This window comes from Crocodylus porosus, unplaced genomic scaffold, assembly GCF_001723895.1.
Source record: "Crocodylus porosus isolate Cpor-Errol unplaced genomic scaffold, CroPor_comp1, whole genome shotgun sequence".
NCBI lineage: Eukaryota > Metazoa > Chordata > Crocodylia > Crocodylidae > Crocodylus > Crocodylus porosus.
The window spans coordinates 52,407,989-52,420,560 of NW_017728947.1; the positions used below are offsets into that span (position 1 = coordinate 52,407,989).

A 12,572-nucleotide genomic window follows, 5' to 3' on the forward strand; every position below is an offset into this window, starting at 1 on the left:
CCCCCTCCCACCCTTCCTGCCACTGTTTGGGGGCCAGGTCTGCTTCCTCCCCTCCCCATCCACCCAGGGCCTGGACGGAGCACTGGCACCCAGCACCCTGTGCCATCACATCTAGGGAGCAGGGGGTGGGGGGCGAGGCCAGTACTCTGTCTGTTCCATTGCTGCTGCATCCCAGGAGCGTGCAGCAGTGGAGCACAGCTGGCTTTGCCCCCCTGGTCCTTCCTCTCTGTCCCTGCTGTCATGGTGGCATCCGGGCCTGCTCTTCCCCCATGCTGCAGCAGGCCTGTTCTCCCCCTCTGTTACAACACTGCAGGTCCAACACTGTTCTCCACCCTCCTCACACTGCCACCGCTGCCGCCTGTTCCTCCACAGAGCGGGGGGGGGGGGCGAGGCTAGCTGTGCTGGCCCTAGTCTCCCCCATCCCCTCTGTCCCTGCTGTCATGGTGGCTGTCCCCTGCCACCTGCATTCCGAACGCTCTTGGAGCACTGAGACAGCCAATCAGAGTGTGAATAAAGCATTACAGGCAGACTACAGCTTTTGTATTATGAACTAGCCAATTGCCCCTCAAGAATGACAGGGGGCTGGGGTGGAGTGCCACCACCTAACGCCCCATGCTGCCACTGTTCTGCCTCTTGCAGGAAGAGGGGTGGGAGAGCCGAGACCATGTTTATAGCATGTTCTAGAATGGGTTTCTGTCTCTTCTATTGAAGCTGTTCTACTTTTGTATTAAAATATTCATTGGTCCTGATGTAGAGAACAAGAATGACTTAAGGCATGATTTTTTTCTTGTTCTGAGGACAGCATTAGGGAGGAGAATTATGGTTGTTTATTTGACTGTAACTGGGCACATCTACAAGTGCATTAATGTGCTTTAGTTAATTCACATTAAATCTAGTACCCACATTATGAGATACTAGGAAAATGCTCAGCAGCCTGTTTTAATGCACATTAACTTAACAGTACAGTTTTTAAAGTAATGCTTAATGCATGTTAGCCTATTTTCATGTGCATTAACTAAATAGCATAGTTTTTTAGTGATGCTTTAATGCACATGAAAATAGACTAATGCACATTAAAACATGTGTAGAGATGGTACTGAGACTTTCAAGACTACTTGGTGTTTGAAAACTTTTTATTTAAAGATAATTGTCATTTTGAATCGCTAGACTACCTCAAGAGCTTATTTAAATAAATCTTTTAATGTATACTCCAAATAGTTTGGTGGTACTTGAGTCTGTTATATTTCAGCCTGAGAATTTTATTAAACCGTCACAGGTTGGCAGAGCTAGAACACATTTTCTTGAACAAGTAGAAAATGTAGCTTGAGTTTTTTGGGGGAGGGAGTGATACTAAGTCTCAGCATTGAGAAGAATCACAAAAAAAGTCTCAATTAGAAATCTGTTTAAATCCAGAAGAAATAAAAATATCTAACAATGGTCCTATGGTCATTTTAGTAGGTAAAACACATTCTTGACACTTGATATAACAGAGAATAGGAGAATCCACTAATAACAGAATCCTGAGCTCTGAAACTTGTTAAAACTTTGAATATCTGCCACCAAGTGCTGTGAAAGCTGATATCTTACAAAAACACTTAGGAGAAGACCATTATGAACATAAATGTTTAGACCTGTTTAATCACCAGGGAAGCAATTATACATGTGTTCACTTATGAAACAGAATAAATGCTTTTTTCAGTGCTTTCAGAGGATTTGAGATTTGAAGCAAATGGGCTTTTATCTTCAGTTCTTTGTATTTGGGCAATTGTAGATACTGATATGGAAATACATTAAGAAAAGTGAATGCTAGAAATGCATGTACAAAGTACTGCACAGCTTCAGGGAAAAAAAAGCATTAAAAGCATAGCCTTTTAGTCACCTTTCAATAGCTTGTAGAGGCCTTTGTAATTTGTGTAAAATCACAAAATGTCCATGCATTCTTTTATTATTCCATTCTGACTTCACTTTCCTAAGATCCAGAAACTAATTTTAATTTTTTTCAAGAGAATCTAAGAATAAAAACATCTTTTATTACTCAGCCACAAAATATAACATAAGAGTGTTCTCTCTTTATTTCTTGAAGTTTTATATTTTTCTGTTTTAGTCAGGCATGATCTATCCTATCCCTTGAAAAGAGATATTGGGTATGAATGGCAGAAAAAAGCTGACAGTATTTAGAGTAGGGGCAGGGAATTATTTTGGGTCAAGGGCTACTTAACTAGTTTTGATGAGCTACATGGGTGGCCCTGCCCCTTGAAAGTTGCCCCACCCTCTTTTCACCATCTTGGGTTCAGAAGTCCCATCCCTAACTCCTGACCTTTGCCACTGAAAGGCCCTGCCCTTGCCCACTAGAAATATTCCGGGGAGGAGGGGAGAGATGGATTTGCCATCTTAGAACCAGAAAAAAACAAATCATATACTAGAAGTCAAACACCTACTATAACATACTTTTTGTAATAAAATTAAAATATTTTTGTCATGATTTGCGTTTGCATACTGTATATGGTGGTGATTGCATAATAAAAATAATATTAGTTATGGTATCACTTTTTGTTGTTGAATTTTTCATGTTTTTATACAAATCTGTGGATATTGTGCAAAGAATTTGCCATGTATGGAGGAAACCTGTGAATGGAAAACTGGCTGACATGCTTTTACCCATTCCTAATGTAAGCAGGAGGGAAGGGCTTGGGCAGGGCAAAGACCATGGATATAGTAGAGCAACATTTTTGCATGCCTGATCTTTTATTAATGTAAGCTCAATTACAGTAAATGGACCCATCTTATATGTGCATCTTTCCAGAGATATTGCTCCTAACTTACATTTGAAAAATCTGTTACTAGTGATGTAGAAACTTGAAAAATCCCAGCTCAATCTTCAGATCACTGTTGGAAAGTATTGTGCTGGCAGATGTCAACAAACCCTTTCTCCGTAAACTAGGCCAAACTAATATGAATTCATGGTAGTTTCACAAAATATATGCACACAGAATCTCTGTCAGGTTCCTTACTGTTTTGGGTAAGTGTGAGGCGGGTGTAATTAAAAAATACTTTTTGCTTGTCAAAGACTCCCCCTTCTCCTCAGATGAGTATCTGCCCAGAGTGTGTTCAGCAGCACTCGGATGTAGTAATGTAATTCTGGGGACTGAAGGGGAGGCAATATAGAAACTCTTACTTATGCAGAATCAACTGTTTCAGTGTTCTATACCCTTATCTTATTTATCCAGTGTGCATCTGTTGCCAATTCAACACTCTGGTCTTAATTGTTAAAGCCCTTAGTGAGTTAAAACCCAGCTATGGGAGAGCTCTCCTCTTCCATTATGACATAGTGAGAGCTCTGCTTCTTTGAGCAAATACACAGAATACTGTGAGCAACAAAATTTTCAAGAGTTGGAGATGACCAATTATCCTCAAAGGAATTTTACTGAAGGAGTTTACTGGACAACATAAGATTGAAAACTATCAGGATTAGGCTCAGAGAAAGCTGTTAGACTCACCTCTGCAAAAGACTTTCTGTAATAATAGGAAGCATGAAATCACAAAAGCAACAGCAGTGTATATAAAAAAGGAACAGAAATACAGTAAGTAAAGCTGCCCTATTCAGAGAGGTAAGGAAAGAGTCCCTTACTGAGTATACTACCAAAGTCTTGAAAATATTATTGGTAATTTATTGAAAATTACACATCTGATGTCCTAGAAATATCTAAGAAAGTTTAAAGCTACAACATTCCAAATGAAAAAAGAAATTGGGCATTGATGAAGTCTTCTGAAAGCCTCTTTTTTAATGAAAAGGAACATGCATGTGAGGTGTCTTAAGGCTGTCAGCATTTCCACAGATGTATCTAAATGTATACATCCCCTTCTCTAATTACACATGCACTCCAGAGATTTAAACACCCCATAGATGCTATGGATTCAGATGATTCTTTTAATAGGTCTTGTAGGTCACCTTCTGTAATGTCTGAAGATGGATGGATTTTAAGATTTTTACTCCCAACAGGGAAATTTAGTTTGTTTTAAAGAAAGCTTAGCTGCTGCGGAAGCAGATTTCTTAGATTTTGAACCTAGAAGATGATAAGAATATAAACCCTGTTCCTGAAAACTCAATCCTTTTTGGCTCATGTAAGCATTTTACAATCCTGCTTATGTTTTAATTTGGCAATACCAGATTTAAAAAAAACCCAACTAGACATGTTGTAACATCTACACAACAGTCTATGTCCCTTACATAGAGAGATGTTGTTGGCAGATGAATTTATATCAGATGCATCCATTTTGGGGGTGCAGAATCAAATAAGCATCACTGCTGGCTGTAGCCAGGAATTTTCTTTGGAATATTTAGCAAAGTAGATGGTTTGAATGAGTTTTGACCTTGCCCAAAGGCTTACGTGAAGCTGTTCGTAAAGTATATCAAGAGCTCTGGCACAGCTGTTTCTGAACTTAAAAAATGCTCAGAGGCCAGTAAATTCCATTCTGAATAGGTCCAGCTAAAAGTGACACCAAAATCATCAATAATTTTCTTAACAAAATACCTTGCAGTGCAACTAAATTCTTGCCTCTTACCTTTAATGCAGGTATTATTAATAATCTTTGTCAATCAAAGGTATTATGTACTGTGTCCAAACTATAACTTATTTACACGTTTCAGTGTCTGATTTATCTCTCCCAGAGAATAGCTAAAGAAGATTTAGAATTTTTTTGCTGCCTACAAGGATTTCAACTGAATGTCAGGACAAAAATAAAGAGAAATAATAATACTTAGTCATTTGTTCTACTGGGAAATTTTGAGGAGGTAGAGTATATTGATCAGAAAAGTTTCCCTTCCCACTTACTAAGCTCTCTTTCTCAGGACAGTTCACTTCTGATGAGGCTTTAACTATAGAAGCTGTTTTAATAGTCAGTAAGCAAATGGCTTGGAATTAAATTCCATACCTATTGTGCTGTGATTTAAGGGAAGAAAAGCAACTGTTTGCTTTAACATTTTATAAGCAGTTGGCTTAGGGTTAAAAAATTGGTATGATAAAAAGGGAAAACATTTTTCTGGGTTTGAACTTGGATTTAACCAACAAATGGAATCCATAGACTGCAAAGAGGGTTACTTTTTAGAATTTATGCAAAGTAAAGCAAATAGTGAAGTATATGGGCTGTGCTTAGTGATCTAAAGTAAAGCAAATAGTGAAGTATATGGGCTATGCTTAGTGATCTAGTAGAAATCAAGAATATTGCCTTAAGAAGAAGGTCTAAGATTTGTCCCTCCCTTCCAGTCCCTATAGTTATGTCAGTATCCTTATACAAAGAGAAGTATTTTTACTGGTTAAAAGCAAGTATGCTTATATGCTTATTTAGGTTTTGTCTAGAGACTCTAAAATCAGAAATGCATTGGAAGTTACCTACTGGATACCTGTGCTCTTGGGATTTACAGAATGCATACCTTTTAACACTAAAGATTCTGATGTATTGGCATTTTGTGGCTATGGTATCAATATCCTGAAGAAAAAGTGCTATTGCTGAAACTATCCTCATCCTTTGGAAATTTACCTCTATTATATAGCTGTCTTTAGAAACAGTCCAATTAAGAGATGGCCTTGTTATCCTTCCTTGGATGATGAGTTTCTAGCCCAATGGTCCTAATGATAAGGAAATCATAGATTTCATAGATCTATGAAATCTATGATTTCCTTATCATTAGGACCATTGGGCTAGAAACTTAAAAATAAAAGCTTAGATTATTTTGAAAGTTGGCAGTAATAAAATATGTGGAGAAACTGCCTAAACTTACATTATAGCATGGAAAGTGTGGCATGACATTCCATGATCCTTCTATTCAAGATAAAGTCCACGCCCAGTAAAATCAAGGTGGGGAGTCCTAAGTGGTATTACATAGAGAGCATACATAACTTACAGTTCCTTCCTTAGCAGTTATACAGTCCTGATAAAAAGAACCAAATCCAGATGCCCCCTAAATCTGGTAGCAAGGGCAGATAAGACTCAAGCAGCTACAGAAGCAGGCTGTGGTCTGCGCTTCAGTGCACTGTCCTGATTGAAATGAGCTATATATGCTAAATAGAACCCAGAACGACACCTTGGAGGAAACCTCTTGTATAATCATAATCAATAGTACTTTGCATGTACACAGTGCCTTAGTTCTAAATATCTGAAGGTTCTTTGAAGGGACTGATTCCAGAGTTTTTGAGCAGACAGGCTGCCCTTTTAAGTCAATAGGATTCAGTATCAGGAAAACAGGGCCAGAAAAACATTAACAAACACTAGCCAGACTCCACAACTTCTGTGAGATGGTTAAAATGTATTTGTTTCCACTGTGTAGACAGATAAACTGAGACACAGAAGTGAAGAGGTGTAACAAAAGTTATACAGAAGATGTGGCATATAGCAACTGTTGGAGCACACATTTTTCCCAGGGGTTTTATCCTTAGTCCATTACGCTGGTTGGAGGTTTATTCTAAAACATATAGAATGTTTTATACTGTAAAGCTTAAACTAATTACAATTTTAACTAAATTCTCTTACAAAACTTGTTTGTGATCAAGTACAAAAAATATTTACTGTGGACTCGCTCTGAAAAATTCGCAGGTTTTCTAAGTGTTTCAGTTCCACTGGTGCAGTGCTGGAAGCTATTATTTAGATAGACCACTCTCTTCTTTTAACACTTTGTCATGTAATCCTGCTGAGATCAAGCCAATCTGATGCAGTTACAGACGGTGACAGTAGCTTCTGTCTCATACCAGGGGGGCCTGTTGTTGCTTACATGGTTTGTTCAAGTCATGCCAGTGATTTTAAGGAAATTTTGCTAGTTAGAGTAAGAATTTGTATAATGGTCATCTCCAAACAACAGTTAATTCATACAAAATATTATGAGATGTTTTGGAAAATCTAAGAATTGTCATGGGTCCCAGGGACCACAGAATTCAACCTTACTCCCTCTAAATTCATGTAAGATTTGGAGTTGAAAATTCAAGGGTGTTGCAATCATTTTTAGAAGACCTAAAAAGAAATTAGAGATGTTGTCTACAAGGTATGGTTTTGCCACAATTAACATGCTAATTGCAGCATAAATGCGATGGGTGCTATATACATACCCAATTTCTGGCACCATTAAGTGCAAAGTGGCAAATGAGTCCTAAAAATGTTCCATAGATAGTGTAGAATAGTTTTATGGATGGTTTATAAGGCATCTTAATTTTAACGTGTGGCTGGGGTTTGATATTCAGCTGATTGTAAACCCTGGCCAAGGCTGGGGAGGGGGAATTGAAGGTCTTCTCTTTAAGTCCTGTGTCAGAGGCCTCTGATCACTGCACCCAGCAGCCTGGCCATTGCTGCTAGTTCTGCAGCTTTGATAATCAGCTGTTTGTCAGGCTGAGGCTGAGGCTTGAGACCTGAGGCTCAAAACCAGCTGATTGTCTGCCTGGACAATCCTGGGTAAACTGAACCTGAGACTCTGGATTTCGGGCTGACAATCAGCCAATTATTGGCCTGGTACCTAGACAAGCCCCAGTTCTTGAACTGGACCTGGGGCTGTCCAGGTCAGGGCTGGCAGTCAGCTGATTTGTCATCTTTTGGTCCCATGTGCTGGGCTGCAGCACCTGGTTTTCAACTTGTGGGTGCAGGGAGAGCCCAGAATCCAATCCTAGGCTCCTCTATGGTAAGCAGTAATGGTGCGATTGGGATCTGATTCCTGATGCCAAAATTGCATATTGTGCAATGTACATGTGGCACAGCAGGAGGTGTGATTGTTGGGATTGGATATAAAATCCCATCTCACCATGAAAGGGGCCTTAGGTTCTGGAAGAAAAGACAAAGATTTAACAGTCATCATATTCAAACAGGAATTATTTGCTGTACATATGGAAGTGGACAGATTAAATGTTTACACCAGTGTAAAAGAGTAGCAGACAGCTGATACAAACCTCTGAACCAGGATATCTTCACTTGCTCTGGTGGAGAATTACTCTTTGAAAAATCAGGGGTCGAATTCTACATTCTTACAATGATGGTAAGCACAATATCAAAGCAACTTCTTTCTCCAGGAGCTCATTCTTTTGCAGTTTTCTGATTAGCTAATTCTAATCATTGTAAGTTAATACACTGGTTCAGAATTTGTCTGTCTGTGCCCATCTCATGGTGGCTGTTTGTTCAAGGCTAAGGCCTGCTTCCTCCACACTTACCAGTAAGGTGAAGTAATAGTTACTTACTGTATGAGCTAGGTACATGTTGTTTATTCCTGCACCCTGTGTAATTTCATACTTGTATAGGAAACTGAAGTAAATTACACCAGACATTTGATGTAGTATATGTATATTCTTTTCGTTAGTATATTAACTTTTGTTCATATTATAGTCTACTCAGTATGTGATACTTAGCCCTTATACATGGTTTCTACTTCTCTGGGAATTTCTTAAATCAAATATGCACTTTTTTAATCCAAAATATAATTTATGAAAAAATTGCTTATGTGTTTTAAAAAATGGCTTATCCCATGCTACTTTTTTTGGCACAAGATAGCTCAGACTTACTAGTATCTTTGAGCAGTTGGAAAGGACTAGTGTATTTATAATCCTTTTATACTTTAAAACGTCAAGCTTCCTGAGATTCAGAACCAAAACTTAATCCTCTTGTCAGTAGAGGAAAAAAATAGTGTATTTGACATTTATCTTAAGTTTCCTCTTTGGGGATTTGATGCTTCTGCAGAACAAAATCTGACCTATATAAAAGAATTGAAAGAGTAGGCCAAGTGCTGATTCGTGACGCATATACTTTCATGGGAACTCAAAGTGGTTATCATAATCTCTGGTAGTACCATTGAGTCCAGATGGCATTTACCTTGCACCTTCTTCTGAACTGTAATTAGCTTATACATGGTGGTTGTGTGATTGGGTAATTTATTTTCTACAGTTCTGAAAATCTCATATTTTTATTCTGTTTGTTTTTTAAAGCCACGAGCTGTTGCTGGTTTTCGAGGAACAGTACGCTATGCGTCAATCAATGCCCACAGAAACAGGGTGAGTATTTTCATTTATATTCTACTTTGTCCAGTTTTTAGTTAAAACAAAAACAAACAAACAAAAATGCTGCAAGAGGGAAAGATATTTTCCTTTTTTGTCTGTCTGTGTTTATATTACACTTTATGATAACAAGCATATATTGAATGCACCAGATGTGGGAAATATTTGGGAAAAGATAGGTCATTGACATTAGATAAGTGGTATGGTCTTATCTGATTGCAGAAGTAATAATATTTTAAATAGTTATCTTTGTTGTTTTAATTGTATCACAGGATAGATTAAGAAAGGAGATGAAATTAAATAATACAAAAACTATTTTTACAATATATTTCATCTATCATTTTGTTCTCTGGGCTTAGAGAGATGTCTTTTTTAATTCCTTCAAATCTCACTTCGATTTGAAGTGCTTCAGTTTTGGAATGCATCAGTGTTAGGCAGACATATAGGCTCCTCCCATCCAAAATGCTTCAGAATGGTTACAGGTACATGCTATGACAGCCAGGGGGCTGGAGAACAGAGATCCCAGCCTGCCTTTTGGGTCTGAGGGTTCCTGAGGAACCCTCAGGAGCCAGTGCAGAGGAAATAGCTCATTGGCTATGTGCTGTAACCAGCATGCATTGGGTGTCTGGTGCCACTTCACCATAGGAGGGCTTAACAGTTATGCCATTGCCCCAGGAGGCCAAGAATAGATGCCTACTGTCTCCTTGTCCTGCAGTTCCTGGCTGAGCACTACTGTGAGGTTCTGTCCCTCCTGTCCCGTTCAGAGACTTATGGCCCGTCTGGGCATGCTGTATGTTTATCTTCTCACTCCTGTACCAGCTGGTTTACAAAGGCACAGTAACAAACCATTACCCAAACCCTGGAAAGGTGTCTTTTCAAGATGTGCCATCTGCTCTGCAGCGTTGATACCAACACTTCGGAGGATGAAGGCATACAGGACACCCAGGAAGATGTCTTCTGTGGAATCACTTGCAAACTGCAGTGGCACTTCTGGGCCATGTTGGTGAGCAGTGACTGGTGGAAGTGCACAGTTCTGAAGGCACAAGGTGATGACCAGCAGTGGTAGAACTTTCAGATGAGTCATGTCATCTTCAGAGATCTCTGCACAAAGCTGTCCACGTTGCCTTAGCAGCAAAGCATCAGCATTATGGTACCTTTCACCTTGGGGAAATGCATGGCCATCACTGTCTGGAACCTGGCAACCTGATAACCTCCAGTCTGTGGGCAACCGCTTTGCTGTAGGCAAATCCACAATAGGACTGACTGTGCAAGTGATGTCATGCCATCCAACACCTTCTGGATGGTACAATGGGAGAAGTGTCAATAGCCATCTTGTGGGTCAAGGGGCTGTCTACTGTCTCTGAATTTTTCAGGATGCTTTTTTCTATAGTCATGGCCTATCCTGAGCCAAAGATGGGAGTGCGGAGTTTTTCCTTCATATATACTCTCCTGTTGCTGAAGGAGATGGTCCTCCCTGAAGGTATAGCCTCCTGAAGAGGGCAGGGGCTTCCTTTCTGCCTGAGGAACCAGCTGATAGACCATGGCAGGCAGTTATTTCAGCTGGAGGGCCACTGAACAAGTTTTGGTGAGCTGTCAAGGGCTGTATGGGTAGCCCCACCCCTGGTCACCATATTGGGATCAGAAGTCCCTCCTTCTAACCCCTGACCTTTGCTACCAGAAGTCCCTCCCCTTGCCCTCCAGAAATACTCCTTTTGGGATGGGGGGTTGCCATCTTGGAACCCGAAAAAAGACAAATCATACACTAAAATCTAAACACCTACTATAAGATATTTTAATTTTATTACAAAAAATATTTGTCATGAATTCTACTTGTGTACTATATAGAAGGGATTGCATAATTGCTTAAAAATAAACTACTCTTGTATAGCGTGTGTGTGTATTGTGAGGTGGGGGTGTATGGTGAGGTATGGTAAGGTGTGTGTGTGGGGGGCGGTGTGGGGTGTGTGTGGCTATATGGTGAGGCGTGTCGGGGATGTGGTTGTGTGTGGGGGGTATAGGGTATGTTGCTCCTTGTTCTGTCATCTGCCACCACTGAGAGCAGTCTAGCTCCATCCTCTTTTGAACCCCCCTTCAGGTAGTTGAAAGCTGCTATTAAATCCATCAGTCTCCTCTTTTCTCTAGACTAAGTGAACCCAATTCCCTCAGTTTTTCCTCATGAGTCATGTCCCTCAGCCCCCTCACCATTTTTGTTGTCCTCCTCTGGACTCTCTCCAATTTGTCCACATCCTTTTCGTAGTGGGCCCCCCTTAGCTTTCTCCTTCAAGCTCTGTTAGGTGGCTTGGGTGCCTGCCAGTTTGTCTCCTGCAGTCAACTCACTCAGGAGCTCTTCTCTCTGCAGCATGCAAGGCCAGACTGCCTGATTTAATCTCAAGCACTGGTCTTATGTGCTTCAAAGCCCCACCCCTTCCTGTTAGGTGGCTCTCTGGCCACACACGAGAGTTTATGCTTTGGCTTGATAGCCAGCCTGCCCTCTGATGCAGCTTAGTTTGACTTCTTGCAGTCTTTACTCCTGCCACACCTGGGGCTGCTCTTGGTTGCTTATTGTAATGCAGCTAGCTCTCTGCAGCAAGCTGAGTCTGTCTCACTTTCCCTTTAAAGTAATAGGAGCCTCTGCCTCTGTTACAAGATGTTATTTCATTCTGGTGATAGGTCCATGCAGACCATGCCAGGACCTAGCACAGAAGACCATAACATGATGTGTTAGCACCCCATTTCTTAAGCTTGGAGGACACCCCCACTCCCCAGCTGTTGGTACTCCACTGTTGGTAATTCATCCTAATGGTTTGTATTACAAATCCCACACTGCAGTGATTCCAAGAAAGCTTCACCCTTCCCCCACACTGACTCATGCACTCCAAAACCATGTCTGTTTTTTTTGAGGGGGAGGGGGGCTGTCTTCAGGGTTACCCTAGGGCCTCTTAAGTGACAATCTGAGATCTCTTGTCCCACTGGACAGCTGGGTCAGACGTGGAAATAAATAGGGATTACTCTGTTGGAGTGCTGAAACTTACCAGCGCATTGTATGTACATCCATCCTTTCCATATCTCTGGTTGCCTCAGTTATGGGTAATGGGAAGCTAAGGACTGGCTTGTTGTGAGTGGCTTTTGGGGGTCTTGTTGGTAGTGGCAGGAGGGCAGTTGGCAAGAGTAGAGGGGAGCGGTCAGTAGGAATGTGGAGGGGATAGAAAGCTGTGAGAATGAGGGAACGGTGGGGTGTGTGACATCGGCTTGGTCTGGCACGAGGTCCAGGAGATGATTTTCTGTGAGGGGCTAGGCTGATTAACATCAGTGTCATTTAAGATCTCAGGTGCAGGTAGGTGGTATGCCTCCAGATCTGCTTGTGAAAAGAATCACAGAATCATAGAGGTAGGGTCGGAAGGGACCTTGTAGATTTTCAAGTCTGACCCCCTGCCAGGGCAGGAGAAAAACTGGGCTCAAATGACTCCAGCCAGGTAGGCATCAAGCCTCTTCTTAAAGACCCCCAGGGTAGGAGCCAGCACCACTTCCCTTGGAAGTTGGTTCCAGCTCCTA

General features: G+C 40.9%; 1 protein-coding gene across 4 annotated transcripts in view; it reads left to right on the top strand.

The window, feature by feature from the left end:
* TTBK2 (tau tubulin kinase 2) overlaps positions 1 to 12,572 on the top strand; it is a 205,965-nt gene that overhangs the window by 100,518 nt on the left and 92,875 nt on the right. For all 4 annotated transcript variants that reach the window (XM_019551473.1, XM_019551472.1, XM_019551470.1 and 1 more), the window contains one exon: positions 8,952 to 9,017. In XM_019551473.1, coding sequence (XP_019407018.1) covers positions 8,952 to 9,017 — 66 coding nt within the window. The remainder of the gene's footprint in view (positions 1 to 8,951; positions 9,018 to 12,572) is intronic.